The 21,098-nt window shown below is 45.3% G+C and overlaps 1 protein-coding gene across 1 annotated transcript; it reads right to left on the reverse strand.

The window, feature by feature from the left end:
- Positions 1–240: 240 nt before the first annotated feature.
- On the reverse strand, positions 241–20,206 carry LOC144720902 (N-acetylneuraminate (7)9-O-acetyltransferase-like). The gene is made up of 19 exons (XM_078598047.1): positions 19,861–20,206; positions 18,473–18,569; positions 17,621–17,738; positions 17,126–17,170; positions 16,922–16,984; positions 13,758–13,802; positions 13,121–13,256; positions 12,305–12,501; positions 11,189–11,428; positions 10,081–10,290; positions 9,502–9,591; positions 8,764–8,883; positions 7,936–8,092; positions 5,754–5,833; positions 5,293–5,394; positions 4,949–5,089; positions 3,930–4,007; positions 2,702–2,794; positions 241–2,270 (listed from the first exon to the last, which is right to left on the reverse strand). Exons 1-19 carry the CDS (start codon positions 20,156–20,158, stop codon positions 2,001–2,003), a joined length of 2,580 nt encoding a protein of 859 aa, XP_078454173.1. The 5' UTR covers positions 20,159–20,206; the 3' UTR covers positions 241–2,000.
- Between the last annotated feature and the right edge of the window lie 892 nt (positions 20,207–21,098).

The raw sequence follows: 21,098 nt of genomic DNA on the forward strand, positions 1-21,098 counted from the left end.
CTTGTGGTAAAACAGTATGGCCAGTGAAAGATTGTAAGTTCACATGCAAGCTGTTCCATAAAGTGCAGTGTGGCTGTTTTATAGACGTCAGAAACTTGATGCCAATGGCATCGTTTTGTGTAAATAAAAAAAGGCAAACAATTATTAAATTGCAGTGTTACTATGCAGTTGTGTAAATGTTGTGACCACTGTCAAATCATATCGACAGTGCAGAAGAAAGCAAGCAATGCATGTGCCTAATAACCATCCAAATAATTTATATTTATGAAGTCTTGTAATGCATTAATACATCAATTTTTTCAACAAAATTGACAATTACAAAATTGCATTTCACACCAAAATCCCAAGTCTATTACAGTAGAGACAAACATGTAATGTATAGTAAACTTAAAAAATCCACCAAGGATAAACGGTTCCCGTTTTCCCCACGTTCACCCAGAGCCAGGTCTTCTCTCGCATCACCAGACCTGGCACCCATTACATTTCTTCCTCAGATTGCACAAACCACTCTTGATTACCCAACACACACCAAACACCCAACCATCCCATCATTTCACCATTCACCAGCAATGTAACAGTCTTCTCTACGAGACTGGTTCTGTTTGGGAGTTTTTCTCCCACAGTATGAATGCATCTCTATACATAAAATTATTTTAACATTGCAAGAAGATTAAAACAGTTCCCTGTACCTGGGACTCAATGATGAACCTTTCTCTTCATTGGTTTAACTCCTCATAAATTCATATTATTCTAATACAGTTCATATTATTTGAATGACCAGTGTCATATGTAGGATGGACACACCAATTACAAAAAAATCTGTAATTGGCGAGAAAACCCCTTCATAACAGAATAATAGTGCACGCTGGAAAACCATACATTTCAAACAGGATACAAACATTTAAAAAAAAAATCTGCAGCGCGGAGCATTGGCAAATGTAATTTGCTGATGAGTCCTAATTGTGGTAAAACCGGTCCACAGTTGTCACTGCATCAATCCTCCTGTAATTCGGTCAAATTTGCTCAAGTGTATTTTGGTGGTGATCTAAGACAAGGAGACCAACAATGCACTTCTTCGGAAGATGCTGACGGTTTTTTGTTGTTGCATATGCACAACAGCTACGTGCTTTTTACACCATTGAGTGTCTTGTTTGAAATCCACAACACTACCCAAAACAGATCAAAGGAGAACATTATCCTGAAAGCCTCTGGTGAGATACCCTTGCATTGGCAGTGGGATTTTTTTCTCACGATTGCCTGAAATGCAAAAGTTGCATGGGTGAACAAAGTTGCTGATCATTTATGAGACCAGGCAATTGGTGCTGCACATTTCAGAGTTGTGGCCATTGACAAAAGTACGTCGAATAGCACAAAAGCGCTCCAATAGGGATTTTACTCCTAACTTTAGCAGTGCATGAAAAACACAGGTTGGAGATCTTTTAGTGGAATTAACTATACCACAATGGGCATATTTTTAGGTCAAGCCCCGCCTAGAACAGAATTTAAAAGATATAAACTACACCTGTGGAGCGTGCCTCCCTATGCACCTATTCATGAGACCGAGCAGCAATATGAACTCTCAAGTGCTACAGGTGTTCACGTTTAAAGTTTAAACGTATGAGGTCACAGTCGTGTGTCGTGTCTCTGCTCCGAAAAAAAAAAGTATAAATGTGGCACATTACAGCCGAACGTTTTAAGTTTAAGGAATCACATGGCCCACTGAGATAGGCTGCAGTCCACATGGAGTGATATCGTGTTTGGGGCCAACAGCACTCCCTGTCGATGTCACGCGCCCCCCCCCCCCCCAGAGCTGACACACGCAGCAGCGTGGGTGAACGCTTTTCAGCCAATGAGCCGACAGGCGACTGGGCCTGGAACAAATTAAAAGTTTAAGGTGTGGCGGGAGTAAAGCATTCGAGGTGGTGAGGCCCAGGGTGAGGGTTTAAGAGTCGAGGGGATTGGGAGTGAGCGTTGGTTGGTTGGTTGGTTGGAAAAGGTATTCACGTCCACACTCGGTTCTGCAACCACTGGAGCAGCAGCAGGAGTCCCAGGGAGATGGCCAGCAGCAGCATGTGCAGGCGGAGCGCCGGCCACTCCTTGGGCACCAGGTGCTGGGCCAGCACGCCTGTGATGGCCGACACCTCGTGCGCCACGCACACGAAGATGAACGTGGTGACGATGGCATTGGGAAGGACCCAGCCGCCTGGCACCAGCACGAGGATGCCGCGCGTGTCCGCCGCCAGCCACACGTGGTACTGGCAGATGAAGAGCTGAGGGTAGCATTGCAGGGGGATGGTGAGGTACAGATTGAGGTGAGGCAATAGAGCGGTGGGGGGGGGGGGGGGGTTTGTGGGACAGAGGAAAGAAGGAATCATAAACACATGAGCATTTGGGGACTTGCATCGACAGAAAAATTGGATCATATAATTTTGTAAGTAATGGGTTTAGGCAAAGAGTGGCAAAATATGAAACCAAACTGCTGACAATTAAGGAACATTAAAAAATTACATCTGCACAGCTGTACCGTGAGCTCTTATGGGATCACCTTGTAAAGGAAGTACAGCACAGGCATTTCAAACTGAATGCTGCTGTTAAGGTTTGTTTAATGAACTGTGCAGTGAAGACAACGAGTCAGTGTTGTGTTCTTTTTCCGGAGCAGCAGTGCCAATGAAGGTGTATTGTGGAGGTGCGTCCTTCCCACCTCTAAAGAAAATTTCCCGAACCACGCGAAGAAGGTGCTGTACATGGAGCGGGCATAGCCAGGGATGTTCCGCACGAGCACGAATGCGAGGATCTGCATGGCGGCAGGGAGGGGGCGGGGGACACACGACAACGGCAAATATACATCACAATTCAGCATCGTCGGCCGTGGTCAATCCACTGCTGGATGAAGGCCACACCAAGCCGCCGCCACTGCTTCTCACGATCCTGCGATATAATAATTCACTTAGCCACCTGAACATGAACTAATCGCAAGACGAGGGTGTTTAATTAATATGATTATTTTTGCATTATTGATAATCGCATAGAAAAACGTAAAAACACTGATTATTATAATTAGTTTGCCCCACATATCGAAATGTCTAACAATTAAATATAACTCCAGCCCCATGTGCGTCTTTGTTCGCATACCACGCTGGGGCCTTATAAAGGCTACCATAATGTGGTTAAAACGTTTGCGCATATCACTTGAAAAGTTACTAAACATTTAGAACATTTACTGGAATCGACTTCAACATTCATGGTGGCGATACATAATTCCAAATATGATGATCGAATGACCAACAACATTAATCACAACAGACATCGACTGTGGATGTAAATTGCTCAGATAAAATATTCATGCACTTTTGTGAAATTGCCTCACTGATGGTTCGAACAGAGAATAATGAGGTCTAATTTTCTGAACGTGACTGGCTCAACTAGTCAACTTACAAAGCAAGAGGTTACGCAACTATTATCATTCAGAAAGTTATTCATTGCTGTAAAAAATTGCCTACGCAATGCATGATTCAACGCACTGCTGCCTACCCTATTATACATGCGGCATATTATTTCATTGGTCATACATACTTAGACACATTTTTTTTTGCAGTGCAAGCAGGACCCAGTGGTTGCAGGTGAATATGCCACGGTGGCTGCACATTGACAAGAAACATTTTATTTGACCAAGACTGATACAAAGGTGTGTGCATATGCATTAAGAGTAACATCGCAGCTGTCACTATACTGCCATCTGCTGCAGGATATGAAAACTTTCCGCACAAGCCATGCTGGCAAGCCACTGCTCAACCATCTTTTACGCATGCTCCACTTGTTATGTGGGTAAGTTGTTAATCCAGTGGCAGATCGAGGATCGTATCGGTGACTGGTGTGGAGGCATGTGGGTAGTGGTAGGTGTTGGGGTGGGTGCATTGCTGGTGACGTACATGCACCAGAGAAGTGTAGGGATGAATCTGGTTGCACTCAGCCTTGCTGCTGCATCGCGACGACCAGACCGTGTAGCCCTGTGTGGCCACAACGTGGAATAAAATGTCAATCGCCAAGAATTGTAAGGGGTTTGAGGCTATAATAACGGAGACGTATAATGAACGAGAATAAATCTACCATCGTCGCAAAAAATGTTATTCTTTGAAGTTTTAAGAAAATGCACACGAGCCATGATACAAACAAACACCGGGCAATCACCAGAGGGGAAGAACACACAGTGGGTAAAGAATACATTTCTCGAATTAAAATCTCTTGGAGCAGGTACAGGCCAGAGCTGAGTAATCTCCTAAAAAGTACGAGGCATGTCTAGTACGAAAGAATGCGTTTACATGTGACTGCATTCATGGCCAATGCAATAGTGGCAGTTGGAAGTAGAATAGCAATCAAAAATTGGGTAAACGTTTACAATGACAAACGTTTTTAAGATGAAGAATTATTTCCAATAATTATTTTAGTAATTTCAACTGGTTATGAGTACCGTATAAAACTGCACATTCGTCAATAACATTGCCGTAAAATAAAATATATATAACGGGCGACATATCGGACAGTTGCTCTTCTTCATAGCAATTTTTTTTATTAAGCTGAGGAATGTATTGAGTTTTTGTTCGTTGTGCTAGTACACCACTGCCAAAAGAGCATCATCAAATAACGGTAGTGGTTGATATCTCTCCAGCGTGTCCGGGTCGTACTCTACGTGGGTGAGAACCTCTGAGGTTCTAAAGAAGCTCCTAGCACGTGGGGCGAAACGTTGGACACTAATGCCGAACAACGCGTGGTGAAATTTAATAAAACACATCAGGATAAATAATGAGGATCACATCCCATCACACACATTACTGTGCACTGCTCTTCTTCGGACATCTAATTTAACTCAAATTTTCTCGCTCGTCACAATTTTACTGTACTCTCACCGCAAGGGTCCGGCGAATGAGTGCGGCAGCGCCACGCTATTTACCACGATGGTGGAGATACAGAAGAAGAGCAGCACGGTCGACAGCCACCGGGGGAAGAGCGACTCCAGGTTGGCCTCGTTGATCCAGCCGCGTCGCTTCAGCATCAGGTACGCGAATGCAAACAGCATGCCGAAAAGCACGGCCTGGGGACCACGGAGCGGGTTACACAGGGGCTGGCTTCCCCCCCCGCCACCTTCCTGCGTGCCCCAGCGACACTCTCAACCTAACGACGCGCTTCATCGGAAGCATCGGGCGCGTCGTCAATCACGGACATCGAGACATTAAAGCTGGTGCGGAGATGGCAACAGAACGGAAACCGTGGCGGCCGTCCCGGCGCGTCGCTTACGAATCGGTCAAGCTGGCAGCGGAACCACCACTCGTGCAAACTGCCCTGCAGCATGAACAGCTCCGACACCGGCCACACCACAAACAGGCCCTCAAACACCTCCTGCGTGATGAAGGGGGGAAGTCGCACACAACGAGCAACATCATAGGGCAAACTTAATTTTTCATGAGTATGCATAGATTTTAGCAGTTGCGCTGGATAGCACTCTGATGTGTTATTGGGTCGGACCGTGAGTTGTTCGGCACGATATCTGACGTTTCTCTCCACGTGGCGGGAATATAGTTCCTACCAAAACTCCCAGCACATGGAGCGTCATGATAGGGAATCATGGCGAACAACGTGCTGAGAGCAGTATATGCAAAGTTAAAAGAGAGACTGTGCAGAACACGAGATGATGACGCACCAGTCACAACATTTTATATAGAGCTTGGTCCAAACCAGCTATTGTACTACCACCGTACCTGGGAAAGGGCAAGCAACACTATGCAGGTACACAGCATCAGCAACTTGAGCACCATCAGCAATTTCCAGTACACGCTACCTGCAGACACACCGACAGTGGACAGTGGTTTAACACGTAGGCTTTCGCGACCAATATTGTTCATAATCAACGATTTTTGGGTTTAGATCGCGTTATTTATAAATGTGTCGTAACCCTCCACCACCCGACACGGCCAATCAGTAAAAAAAAAGTGTCACGTTGACAAAAGACAAATAGTTCACTGCTTTAGCCCACCGGTGTGTTGAAGCGTGAAACCACAACATTTACAATTTGAGTACGACGTTTCGCTGGTAATTGCATCCAGCATCATCGGGCAATTCGCCAGACACTTTTTTTTTTACTGATTGGCCGTGTCGGGTGGTGGAGGGTTACGACACATTTATAAATAACGCGATCTAAACCCAAAAATCGTTGATTATGAAGTGGACAGTGGATTACCATCAGGAAAGCACTCGACCTCAGAAAAATCCAACATCAAGCCCCTGTACTGCGTAGGATTTCGCGGCCGTGCTGTATAGGCATACTTCTTACAGCGCTGCCTCTGATAATGCCTCTTTCGTTGTAATGCATATATGGAATAAAGTAGGAGTGACGTTGCCCATGGGGCGTGGCATTGCCCATATATGGTCTTGTGGAACCTAAATCGAAGTGTCTATTGAATTGATTCTGCTCATAGTCGATCCGATGGCCAAGTTAGAGTATCGACTCATCAAGGGCTGATCACTGCGTTGAATGATTGGCGATCCACGGATAAAGTAATACCACTGGCTAGTACAGCTTTCCACAGAATGTGTGTTTAATGCAGACGGTGGTTAATCTTGCACAAGCTCCGACCGAATGCACTGGTGAGTACAAAACTTATTATTTTATGTCATTCTCATTAAAAGTTATTATTTTCATAAAATCACTTGATATTCTAGATTTGAAGCTTTCATGACTGCAAGGATTCATATTCTTAGGTTTTTTCGGTAAAGTCACGTAGGTAAAAAATTAAAATTAATAAAAGTAAAATAAAATAAAAATAAATATTATTATTTTTATTTTAATAAAAGTAAAATAAAATAAAAATAAATATTATTATTTTTATTTTTATTTTACTTTTATTAATTTTAATTTTTTACCTACGTGACTTTACCGAAAAAACCTACAAATATCAATATTTATCATGTGAAAAGTATAATTATTAAGGCTATTACCGATACCCCAATGAAGCCCTCATATATATTGCAAATAGGTAAAAAAATAGCGCTTTTGGTAACGCATCTCCATTCGAACCATGTTATAATGACCTCCTATAGCGCTGTTTCGTTTAGCGCTCTGTTTACCAAGAACACATCCTGAGCACTATAAGAGGTATGCCTGCATTGCTCTCCGATGTGGATTTGAGTTGTGATTCACAATATCTGACATTTGGCTCCAAGTACTTGGAGCTTCTTTATAAAAACTCAGAACTCGGTTCCTTCTTCAGTTCCTGAATAAGCTCCCAGTTACGAGCCAAGAGGATTTCATCTTCACCATTAGCATCATGGTGAAGATGAAGCATCTTCTTGCATACCAGGCAAGGTAGGTAACATCTCACTACAGTGACGAGAAGTTAACTAGCTCGCCTGGTATGCAGGAAGTTGTGGGTTTGATCCCGCCTGTAAATTTGGAGTTTGCATGTTCTCCCCATGGACGTGTGCATTTTTCTCTTAGTACTCTGGTTTTTCCCTCCACATTTAGAAACGTGTTTAGAGAATTTGGCTGCCATCAATTTCCACATGATAAGCTGCTTCGTTGACCTATCAGTTGTGGCCAGGTCACTTGTTAAAAACAGCTATAATAGCTCAGTGGGCCTTACCTGGTGAATAAAATAGAACTGTAAATGTTGTGGTTTACTCTCCAATACACCGGTATGCTGCACTAGTAACTGATTGGCATTTTTTGCTTGCATGATAAACTTTACAAACTGGCAGTGGTGGCGGGTTTAACGACACATTTATATTTACGTGATCCAACCCAAAAAATCTCTATTATGGATATTGGTTTCGAAAGCCTAGGTGTTAAACAGATTAGTTTAAGTTTAGTTTAATCATGGTCTCCTAATCTTCCTGCACAAATGCATGTTACCACATGTACACACCCCAGTGAGCGGGTCTTACTTTCACCATCCTTGGCGGTAATCCTGGGAGGCACAGCGAGTGTTCCATACATCACCAGGAACCAGAACGAGACGAGTGGAACGAAGTAGTAGAACTGGTAGTGATGGTCCATGACCAAGCACAACAGCACCGTCAGAAAGTTCATCCGGAACATCACCTGCAGCAGCAGCAGCAAACTCAGAAGATCATAATCTTCAGAATATCAGAATCTTAATTAAGAAGATCAGAATCTTTATTTAGACTGGAGGAGTCCAATGAGATATGAAGCTCTTTTTCACAAATGTCCAGTAGGGGCAAGTCAGAAGGTTACAACAAATAGTTCAAGATAGAACAGATTTTCAAATCATACTTCCTCCAGCTACAGACAAACTATTTATGTAAAGAGGTGTGTACTTCTCTTCGTGCAATTCCCAATTATATTTTTCCCCAATTATATTCTAGTTGTGCTAATGGAGTCATGTCAAGAGATGAGGATTTTATTCCATTTAAAACCATTGTGGAAAGCAGTGCATCGCCACATGCTAAGGAGCGACTTGTGGAAGGATGGCATCACAGATTATGGACAAAGATAAAGCGGAAGCTGCATTGAACGTGAACAAATACTTTAGTGTGCTTTAGAAGTGCGATATTCAGAACATATTATTGTATATGCAATGGTCAAATTTGCCAATATATATAGACAATGAAAGTTACACCAAGCACACATATCGTACTGGCTGTGGGGGGGTTATTTGGTTCTGGCGGACATGTGACCGCTGGATATGCAACATTGTGCTGCGCACTCTAATGACGAGTGAAGGCATTGTGGCTTGAGGCCTGAAACCATACCTGACAGACGCGGAAGAGGCCAAAGTCCCCCTTGGCCCAAAAGAAAGAGAAGTGTCCGTAGCCCGTCTGGAAGAGGTAGGCAGCGACGAGCAGCCGCACGTGCAGGTATACGGGCAGGAACTAGAGCGACAGAGAGTGCTCATTGAGCCACGCAGTCGCGACAAACTCTGTTCATTCAAATGTCCAGAAAACATGACTCCAGTTGAGGAAGTGAATTGTTCAGGCACCCAGCACGTGGAGGGGAAACGTCAGACACCGTGCTGAACAACAGGCAGGAGGACCCAAGAACATATCTGAGAGCAATACAGCACGACTCCTTCGCAGCAGTACGAGTCCGTTTTATAGAGCAATGCAGTCTTAAGTTACGTGAGCAGATTTTTCTTTTCTCTCTTAAGTTAGACGTTCCTCAATGATCTTTCAATGTTTTCCACAACAAACACATAAGCATACAAATGCAAAGACACATCAGTTGCATCTACTGTCTGTTATATTAATGTTTTCTATGTGATACATTACAAATATTATAAACTTGGTTTATGAGTAAAATGCTTTACGCGTGATTCACTGTTTAACGTTGGGCATTTCCCACAATTAGCTGTTTTACTATTCTCACAGATTAAAATGTCTGTTTTGTCTACACATTCTGCTGCAATAATAATCGGCGGTGGCGAGTGGCATTGAGCTGTAGTGCACGCTGCCCTTCACCCAGCGCGCGTCAGTGTGGCTCAGTCCTCTCACCGAGCTGGCGCCCGAAAAGTGGTAAATGAGGATGATGAGCTGCATCCAGCCCTTCCACTCCTCTGTCTGGTCGCGGTTTAACATCACTGTCTGCAGGGTGCAAGCAAAGCAAGGGCACACGGCATTACGCAATAAGTGTCAAATTGAAAACAAGTATGTACGTCAATAACAAGACATCACACCCCAGTCCTCCAATCACTCTGCTGGCTCCGCAATCCAATCTCAGATCAATTTCAAGATCATACTCACCATCTTCACAATCTTCCATGGACTCACCTCTACCTATCTCTCCCCTGTCATTCCACTCTACTGCCCTCCACGCACACTCCAGTCCAGCAAACAAGGCCCAGTAGCAGGTCTCTCATTCTCTGCTGCTGCTCCCATTGTCTTGAACTCCCTTCCCCTGTTTAAGTCCAGGATAAAGATCTTCCCCCCTTTTTCCCTCTGCCTATGAATGCCTGTCCCGCTATATGAAATAAATTCGCCCAATGATTTTGATGCAGTTGCATTGACAAGCTAATTAATTCCATATTGCATTGTAAGTAGATGATATTGCATTGCAAGGAGGACGTTATTTACATCTTTAGTTTCCTTGCTGAAGTACCAGCCGAGGACCATGATCACGGCAAGCGGCACAAAGAAGAGTGAGTGGTGGTAGTCCTTGTGCTCTTTGTAGAACCAGTTGGCGCGGTCACACAGGTAGAAGTAGGCCATGATGAAGCCCAGCTTAGTGAGTGAGGCCAGTACTTCCTCGGCTGCTCCTCTTTTGACAGGATGGCTGGCTTCCAGCTGTGACAGCAAGACGACATTGAGGTGGGGACAAATAAATTTGACAATTAGAGATGTGTGTACCAAAGCAGTTATAATGGCAAAGATATATGTCCGCCTAAATACATCCAAATAAACTGCCATGATGCAATTACAGGTCACAATATATTTTTGCGACGAATCTTTACCGAGTTTCAAGGCTCTATTTCTGTATTGAAAAAAGAGTTCAAATTAATTCGTTTAACTGCCCTCTCCTGGTGACCTCGAAACCCAGCAGGTTTGGAAGTTGTATAAATCTGCATGATCAACTAACCCTTGCCTCAAAAGCGTTGGATTGCTGGCATGCATAAATCATGCGCAGTTAACGAATTCATATAATTAAGAATTACCTTTATGTATTACAAGTTGTTGGAGATTTAGTAAAGCACCACGTTTATTATGGGAGCCTCAATCAAGATTCACAATAAGATGGCGGCCCCTCCTTCAACCACCCCCACTCACAGCCACCCACACAGTAAACAGATATTTTTTTCCTGACATTTACCCTGCCTCCTACCGCGAGACCCCACCTACTCCTCTGTCAACCTTGCCGACTTCTCAAGCAGTTCCGCCCTTTGCTTATATCACGAGCTGGGCAATATGCCAAACAAAGTTTAATCGCAAACAAAACTGCCGATTGTCGCAAATGTTTCAGTACACAGGTAAAATCTTCTTGAAACCAAGACTATCCCGCCCAAATGAGAACATTTGGTAACTTTAGAGGTGAGCATCAAGCAGTGGGTTTTTTCAGCATTACTACAGTGACCGTCCTCCCGCATGTGGCCCCAAAGGTGGGAAACCCACTTTCAAATCATTTATATGACCCACACTAGCATCACCGAAACACATCCATCAAACAAACGAGTCCAGGGCCGGGTACCTTCTCTATGACGGGCGGAGTATCGGCGACCAAAGCAGTCTCCACGTCTTCCTGCGGAGGTGGCGGTGGAGGCGTAGAGGCTCGGCGTACGCACGTGGCCGCCCAGGCGACCGCGAAGCCCAGGAAGCAGAGGGCAGTGATGGCCTGGATGAGCGTGGGGTCGCGCTGAATGGAGCAGCACGAGCCGTCGAGCGGGCGCACGTCGCGGTTGCAGTGCGAGTTGAGGATGAGCGACGACACCTTTCGGCGGTCAACAACGGCAGCAAGGTTGGTCCGTGTGAGTCCTTTTTGTTTTTTTTAGAGTCAAAGGCTGGTTTTGACCATAAGGAACCAAGGTTGTGATTTGCTATGAAAGACGAGCTGTCTACAACCTTGGTATATAAATATTTTTAAAAACCCTGACCAATGATTTTCACAATAACAGCAATAAGTGTAAGTGTGCTTGGAAGGGGCATGTACACTAGAAAAGATGATGGCTGGTAGTCAAGACGAAACATAGAGTAGCAGCCAAAGGAGGGAACACAACTGGGATGACGTGCACTGGAGGGACAGACGGTGAAATGAGCTCGTAAGCAGGTGCCTGGTGGATTGTTACATCGCAGGATTGTAAGGGATGGCGATGGTTTGAGAAGGCCTTCATCCAGCAGTACTATGATCATGGCTGACGACGACGATGATGATGATGATGATGAATCGCAATGAGCAGTAATGCTGCCTGGCTGACAAAGTGGCGGACTTCACCCAAAGTAAAATTGATCGAGTGGTGGAGGGCAAAGCCTAGCAAGGCTTTCAGATCACTCATCCTATGCAATTTTACTGAATTTTACTAACTTTGAAAAGAAAGCTACTGTCTGTAGCAAAAGTTAGTCTATTTGCATGTCATGTGTGATAGGGTAAAGTTTCAGTACTTCCACCTCTTCCAAGATGGAAGAGTAGGCCAAATATGCATTATAGTTGCCCTCCAAAACTCTATTTATTGAAAAGCTTAATTCCAGCAGATGGCATGAGCAAGAAATTGTAGGGCTGCACCTTTACCTTTAGGTGTAGGACAAGCTGATACCAAATAGTGATAATACACTTGATATGACAATGACGCATCGAAGGGTGGTTACTCACGATGCTGCGTGCAGCGTCAGGAATGTGCAGCCCATCATCCGAGAGGTGCAAGTAGTGCTGCGCCACCTGCCTGGAGGCCTTCATGATCCGCACGGGGCTGCCCTCAAGCACACTCATGGTCACGTCGTTGTATTTCTCCACGGCACGATTGGTGATGAGCTTCCTACTCGAGTGCAGCTTGGCCTCATCGACCGGGTCTTTGCAGGCAAGAAAAGCAGGACAGAGGGAGCAGTAGTTAAACCCTTGACTGGCGTTTCCCAGAGTCAGCTATTTTATTCTGAATGCTGCCCCGAAATTGTGGCTAATTACCTAAATGCACCATCTGCTGCAAAGTAGACGTCAAAGAGTGAAATGAAGAAAACATTCCACAAATAGCAATGTTCACCCTCTCCTCTGACCCAATTGTTTGTATCACCCTTAAGGTTAATCTAGGGATGCCAAGAGGTGGGGGGGGAGTAAATTTGCCAATTTACCCCAGGCCTCACACACGAGGGCCCCATGTCATACCTATTTTTTGTCGCACATAAAAAAACAAGACCCCATGTGGAATTTTGCCCCAGGCCTCTAGCTCTGGGCCACTAGGAACCTCTGGGCAGTCCTGGATTTACTACCTACCCTACAGCCCATTGTGAATCCACTTGTAAACAAAGGGTTGCCTATAAAGTGTCAAGCGTGCTGCCTTCAAGAAACCGCATGCCCTCACCAGTGAGGTAAACTATAGTCAAACAATCCTACGGTGTACCTTTTTGAATGCATTCCTTTATGATAAAATAACTCAGCAAGCACACACACCCATAAAACCCAATTTGTACCAACCCTGCAGGACCCAGATGACATCCCTGTGCTTGTGTGACACTCGGGTGACGTTGATCATATGCGATTTCAGCTTCCTCAGCTCCCGTTGATACAGCACCAAGCCCTCCTCCTTATCCCCCGTCAGCTTAATGGCCCACTGTTGTGGAGGCACAAAGAAACACAAGTGAAAATACAACACTTGTTTTGGAGATCCATCTTGCGTATCCATAAAAAGTTTGACTTCATTGCAGTGCTCCATACATAATAACTAGGGGATGCTCAAAATTCAGTTATCAATTGGACGGCTTGCAGTGGCCGAGCATGGCTGGTATGCGCCCTGGTGCAAGGAATCAAATGGGGCCACCGCCCTTGGCCAATGTCCCACCCAACCCATTTCCTAGTGTGGAACCTGGGAGCTAGCTCTTGGCCTGTGGATCTGTTGCAGTCTCACCGCCTGCACGATTGATAGCTACGTGACTTCTGGGTTTAAAATGGTTTAGTTTCATCCAATGCAATGCCCGGACAATTTTGGTACCAAAAAAATCTTGCAATTAACCCTATATATGCTGCAATGTTAAAACCCCATGTGTCTATTTAGATCCATTACTTTTTTCCAGTACATCACACATTCAAATTCGTGCAAGACATTAACGCTTACCGTGGCAGCACCCATAACGATGACATCGGGCGTAATCTCATTCGGCTGTGAGCACAAGGGGTAAGAAAACGTAGATAATTTGCGAGAATTTTTTTTACAAACTGTCGTTAATAATTGCTTGATATTGTTCATAACTGGCATCATACGCATGGCACATTCTAGCAGTGAAAAGACAACGGTCACTATTATACCCTTCTGCAAATGCATTATAATTAATTAAATTCCAGGGGGTAAATACTGCATATGGCTTTCAATAATGAAACTTAGCGGTAGCCAAAGGAGGGAACCGCAGATGGAGGGATGCAGTCAGCTCGTGTAAAGGTGAGAGATAACAAGGACACGGAACCAGGTAGACAGTGGACAGACCATTTCTGAGTACGAAGGTGAATACGATCAGCTGAATGCGATTATTTTTCTAGGCTCACCACAACCATCCCACATATGGTTAGAGTTAAAAGCCAATGCCCCTAAGGTACTTAAACAACGTTTATGTATTTAAGTCGTCCACGTAAGCGCTAAGCTGAACCTGAAATACCGGAATGTTTTGTGCAGATTATTTCGCATGGAAGCTGCAATGCTGGTACATTTGCGTTTTAGAAGTGACGAAATTTCCAACTCCAATTATTCATGAAAAAATACAACTTTTTTTCGTCACACTCCAATGACTTTAAGTCCATCAACACCAATAACAAAATTCACATTCGACAATAACAATGCTTGAGCAAAAAAAAACATAATAGGTGACATGTGTTTCAGGCAATGGCTCCTCCTCTCTCCCAATTGCATTCTGCTATGAAGCAGGATCATTGCCTGAAGTGTTGCCTGTTATATATTTTTTTAGATTTAGAGCAGTGTCATTGACGAACGAACATGTTACAATTTTAGTCGCCAAAAAGCGTGATAATTTTTTGTTTTAATACGGCACACACCTAGACATGTTGTTACTGTTTGTACTGCATGCGTATCCGTACATCATTTGTCTCGTAGGCCACGAAATTACGTAATGCTGCAACAGCTATGGAATTGTATGAGGATCATATTTGCATTCGTTTCTGGTATAATTTAGGCACAATGGGTGGGTCTGTGTTCATATAGATTGCACTGACTGTCATGCACTATTTGTAACGTTGAATATGTTTCATGGTTTCTCATGGTGATCAGGGGCGTCACGATTCACCACTGCCACTTGTGATCCAATCGACAGTCTCGATTCGGAGTCGGGATTTGATCAGTTTAACACGTAGGCGTTCACGACCAATATCATCCATAATATAGGTTTTTTGGGTTAGATCGCGTAAAAATATAAATGTGTCGTTAAACCCGCCACCACCCGACACAGCCAATTAGTAAGGTTTTTCACATAAACAGAACATGCCAATTCGTTACTAGTACAGCACACCGGTGTGTTGAAGAGCAAATCCACAACATTAACAATCTGAGTACAACGTTTGCCCAGTAATTACAACTAGCTTCATCAGGCGACAGCCAGATTTGAGGACAAATCCTCCTGTTTCGTTCCTTAAATAGAGGGATAGATGTGAAGACGTCACTTGTGAGTCCTTCTTGTGCGAAGTATGAATATTACATTTACACTCGTGGTAAGTGTATCAGCCTATAGTTGTTTGAGAGGATCACGGAAAAGTATTAAATGCCAAGAATGCAAAATAGCATAAAGCCATTTTATCAATCCACTGCTGGATGAAGGTCTCCCCTCGTCTCTCGGTCACGCCGGATGTTTTAGTCGAAGTTCTGGTCAGTGCGAGTTGGTGACGGGGGTACCCAGGTCCAGATATGACTCACCACTGATGTTAGCCATAACCTGGATTCAATCTTAAGTCTCTGGGTTCATAAACCACCATCACAAGATGCTCATGAAATAGAGCCTAGCAGCTCAGTGGTGAGCTAGGGTGCTCACCACTGCCTCATTGTTCCAACCATAATGTTTATCATTTCCTCGCGAGATTTAAAATTTTCCAAAAATAACACACAAATCTAAAAATATTGCTTCTTACACACGTCAATCGCTGCACATCTCGCACACTAAAAAGTTGTTTTTAATCGATCAACTGATGCATCATTACTCCCTTACAGCGATGAAGCTAAAAAAATCAGGCCACAAGGACGAGCAAGAGAAACTTCACAAGAGCAAGATGAACTTCACAAGAGCAAGACTTCAGTTGAAGAGTAAACGGAGCAGAAATCCCAGTGTTTGATGAGCACAGCAGTTTCTCGACACGGAAAAAAAACAACGTTTAAAACGCCCAACCCTTAAAACCAAAACACAAACTCAAAATTAACAACGCAGCTTACAAACATTATTTCCGTCCATGCAGTCTCTGCCGAAATGTAATTTATTCATCCATTATGCTATATTTTCAGGTTATAATGGTGACGTTAGTACAAATTGGCAGCCGTGAATTATTCATCCCCTAAAGCAGTTACTCTTATCTGAAAAGCAATCCCAACCTGTTGCTGTCAAAGAAACTGCTGTCAAAAAAACTGTTGTCTGCCACTGTTAATGTAATTTTGCTAAGGTGGAAAAAAAAGTCAAACTATGATGCTGAATGATGAACTTAATTCGCACTGTACGTAGCGAACAGTGCTAATCCGAGGTGGGGCAGTGGTTACCCCACCGTGTTTTGAACCCGGTGACCCGAGTCTGATTCCCGGCTACGGCAAACATTAGTGGTATCTAAATAGACCCTGGGCACCCGACAACCTGAACTGACATTCATAGTTAAGTATGCTTTAACAGCCCCCAACTATTGCCATGGCATGGGGAGTACTTCACTAAGCAGTAGATTGAGGATGAGTGGCAAGTGATATATGAACTGGTGTTGGGAGATGGTCCCCCACCACCCACCTGTTTCACCGACTGCATTAACCAGCGTGTTCAAGTAGGTCAAACAACCCTGGTGGCCAAAAAGTAGATGTGGAGGCCTTCCATCAGTGAATTGACAAAGGTCTGAAAAATGAATATGATTTAATCTATTACAAACCAATAAGTTTGAAATTATAGTAAGGGTGTTTCTGCAGCAGCGCTACAAACACGGTGGTTTATGTTGACACAGGGATCTTAGCTACAAGTGCTCCCCATTCATTAATAGCTGGAGTCAACTATTTTTTTCACAAGATGTTGTTATGTGTTGTTAAGTGCCACTTGCCATCTTCCAAGAAGCAAAGTGCTTTGTCATAGATTCACCGACATCTGGAGCCCATAAAAAATCCTGGAGGAGTCAAAAAAATATTTTACACACAGTGTGTGAACATGTAAAAATTAACACGTGTACATAACATTCTTTAAATAATACGTTAAAAACATTTTGTTCTGCAAGGAAAAGGATTAAATAGAACAATTTTCAACTCACCACTTTTATAAATGGGTTACTTTCACGGTATTGAATATCTTGCCACTGCAATAAACAAAAAAACATTTTTTAAGAACTACACATAATTTCAACTTACAATCGATTACCATGCTATATATTCATATTGTTTATGCACTGTACTAATTTCCAATAAACAGGAATACAACAAACATTTTAACAAAAACTTGCTTAAACAAACGTAAGAACTACTGTAAACTTGCTGAGATATTTAGGACCGCACCAGTGATTCATTCAACTCCATGGTTTATTTCACGCACATCATACAAACGTATCACTCTGCAGATAGCTTACAGATGACAATCATTGTAGATGAACGGATGACCCAGATCACTGAACTATAAAAAAATATATATATATGTCCAGCCAAGAACAACGGCAGTCTGTGAATCATATACAAACTAGAATAATAAAACCGTTAAATAGTACGGGAAGCCAAGTGGGTGGCGTCAAGGCCACAGGTTATCATCTCTGCACCTTGGCCCCGTTTGGAGGTGTGGGCGTCAGGAATTTGAGGTAGCTTTGATACAGCATGCGGATTCGTGAGTCGCCCATGAAAACGACATACTTCTCCTCCAGACACTCCTTCACCTCCCTGCCACATACGTACAGACATGTACAAAACAAAGACAGATCAGCAAATAAAAGACAACAAGCGCTGTCAGCGAGCACACACAAAGAGCTGGACGGCACACGTGCGGGCGGGTGGCCAGCACCACGCTCAAGTCGCCTTCGACGCACCAGGTACTCATATGAAGCCAAGTCAAGCCCAGGGGAGGCCCATTACCGGTTTATATAATCCGTCACTGGTGTTGGCCATGAGCAGGTATATAATTCGGGTCACCGGATTCACAGCGAAGTGCGCTAACTTCTACACTACCGCTCCCCACAAATGTGGACACAGGCATGAATACATACACACATCTATCGGTCTCAGGGATTTAAACGGTAAACGTTTCAGCCAACTTTTGGGATTTGTTTATGTAGCCTAACACTTTTTTGCAAATACACCCATTTAGTGTGCTGACTGATTACATCGGAAGACAAATGCTGAGTGCATTGCGCTACGAAGGCGGAGACCCGAGTTTGATCCCTGGCTATGGCCAACACCACCAACTGACCAGCATGGTGAAGTATGGTCAGGCAACCCGCTATGACCGACATGATGTGGGAATGCCTTCTTCCAGCCGTGCATCGACAAAGGACAGTACGTTACATTTATTTACGAAACGAAATGCACAAAACACTTTTTGGAAATTGCACCGACACCGATATTGATCTGTCCGGGCTCAACTTCTCGGCGTGACAAGGACACGCTGCTCCGTGTACCTCTGCGTGTAGTGATGCACCATGCACCCCTCGGGTTGCCACATCCCGTTGCTCAGGTGACGTCCGCTGCTGAACAGACTCTCGCAGCTGCTGCTCCCTGGGCATTCGTAAAGCAGCAGCAGCAGCAAGAAGAAGAAAAGTTGAGAAATTAATTCGGCAAACACACCGGAGCTCCTCTTTATCCGGGACCCTATTTCCCCCGCGACTTATTATCCGTGGATGCTGTATGGTCCCGCAGCAAACGCCCGTCATCAAAACTCCTGTCCTTCCTATTATCCGCAAACTTTTTTTGTTTTGTTTTACCAGCAGATACGTGGAATGGTTTTGCGGATAATAGGATCGGCGAAATTCGCCCAGCAAGCACATCACCGCAGACAAGGGGGGTTCGGAGGGGAGGGGGGTTCTCTTGTTAAATGCCCGTGCGTAGAAAGCGTGCCACGACTCGGAGTGACTTCACCGCCTTCTGCCCCTGCATGCCCTGGAGTGGAAGAAAAAAACAAAGCAGCATGCCAGAGGACTCGACCAGGAAGAGAACAGGTATTACCAGGTATGATGAATGGACGCTGACATGGTTTTTTTTGTCAAATGTTAACCTGTGATTTACCCTTTGCGTCAACACGGCTTTGTGTCTACAAAGGTAACAGGCAGCAAAGGTGAGAGACGCTCGGCATGTTTATGTTTTACAGTACTGTACTCACGAACAAAACATCGTCCTTGGGGAATAGAAAATAATCTGCATGTCAGATAATGAGAACAATAATGTCGGCATGTGCACTGCCAAAATAACTAGGTGGGACCGTCTCGGCCGTATACCTCAAATTAATATGATAATGAATGTGATATTAAATGTTATACATTTTTACGAACCTTTATCAATATACTACTGGGTGAAGGGCTCTCCCTTGATCCAGGGAAGTTCCTTAACCATACTTCACAAGGCTGTGCCCCCCATATATAGTATGGAGTATAGTATACTGCAGAGGTGCACATGCCAAGTAGAGCACGTGTGCTTACATGTGTGTGGTTACTGGAGAGCAGTGGTAGGGTACAGTATATGTGAACAGAACTGAATGTGTCAACCGAGTACAAACTAATGACAGCCCACTTAAGACAAATCTCTAACAAGAGGACACCTGGAATAAACGAGCACGCGATATTTGCGTTCATACAAACGTGCAAGTTACGAACTGTGAATTCCAAATTTGAATAAATATGCAGAAATGAAGGCAATAGATGAGAGCTCCACGCTAAGCCACAGCGAGGCTGCAAGACGTCTTGCTCCGCGGGATGAGGCTCAAGTCTATCGATCCCAGGATGACAACTTCATTCACAACAGCGGTGTACGTCGTCCACTGTGCGCCCGGGAGACAGGGTGCTCGCTCACCCACCTCCGCGAGACACACGCCGAGCTCCGTGCAGGCACACCAGCAGCACCACGACTAGGGCGGCTGCCTTCTTCGCAGGGTCCATACCCAACACGGCACCGGCTGCCCAAGTGGCTGCCATGGCCTGCCCTCGACGCCTCCCGCCGCTGTCAACGTGGCCGCGGCTGATGATGATGATGGAGGTGGTGGCATGTAAAGCGACTGTTGCGACAGCCGGGCGTGGGTGACGCCAGGAGGAGGGGGAGGAGGTGGCGGAGGGCGTTGATTTGCGAACGCGGAAGCTCCGTGTGCTACATTCCATGCGCTTCAGACTTTGCTGCACCGGCGAAGCGAACACGTGGCCCTCGTTTACCACCGCGCCAAGAACGAAGCCACGCCCACCAGTCCGGTGACCACGCCCACTCTCAAACACGCCCCGCCCACTCTCAAACACGCCCCGCCCACTCTCAAACACGCCCGCCCACTCTCAAACACGCCCCGCCCACTCTCAAACACACCCCGCCCACTCTCAAACACGCCCCCCGCCCACTCTCAAACACGCCCCGCCCACTCTCAAACACGCCCCGCTCATTCTCACACACGCCCCGCCCACTCTCAAACACGCCCCGCCCACTCTCAAACACGCCCCGCCCATCCCTGCACGGACCCCATTCACTCTCGCGTTGGACTCCGCCCGCTCTCGTGTAGGACTCCGCCCACTCCCGCGTATGGCCCCGCCCACTCTCGCGTAGACACACCCACCCCCCAACAACAGCCGCCGCCGTTCGCCACTAGGTGGCGCTTGTGCCAGGCAATGTGTACTTTGAGGTTACGTGAAGTGTCGCTGGCAGGAAGTCACAGGGACAGACCAAGGTGCAGAACCGGCCCTAGACCTTTGGGGGCCCTAAGCAAAATTTGGTTGGAGGCCCCTTTGATGTATGATTTTTTTTCACCCACTCGCTAGCAGTGACTCTAGGGGGCCCTCTGCTGGCCACGGGGCCCTTTGCAATTGCAAGGGTCGCTTAGTGGCTGGGCCGGCTCTGCCCAGGTGCCATCGGTTGACTTACTGAAATTACTGGTAAATGCACCACCAGTGCTCCCGCCCGGCGCTCCGCTCGTTGTTGTGAGCGTCGCTCCTCAGCCCTCCGTTGTTGCTGGAGGGCGACTGACTCCAACTTGCCCAGCAGCAGCGTCCTTCACGAATTTCCTCCGCAGAGGTCGATTTTGACACCGCAAGTCCACTCAGCTCCACATCCTCCCGT

Source organism: Lampetra planeri, chromosome 10 (assembly GCF_965212315.1).
Source record: "Lampetra planeri chromosome 10, kcLamPlan1.2.h2, whole genome shotgun sequence".
NCBI lineage: Eukaryota > Metazoa > Chordata > Hyperoartia > Petromyzontiformes > Petromyzontidae > Lampetra > Lampetra planeri.

Coding starts and splice junctions, on each gene's coding strand:
- LOC144720902 (XM_078598047.1), bottom strand. CDS start 20,158: ATGGAATGTAGCACACGGAGCTTCCGCGTTCGCAAATCAACGCCCTCC. Junction 8,093..8,763: donor GCCTCTTCCGCGTCTGTCAG/GTATGGTTTCAG, acceptor CTGCTGCTGCAG/GTGATGTTCCGGATGAACTT. Junction 5,090..5,292: donor GCTGCCAGCTTGACCGATTC/GTAAGCGACGCG, acceptor CGTGGTCCCCAG/GCCGTGCTTTTCGGCATGCT.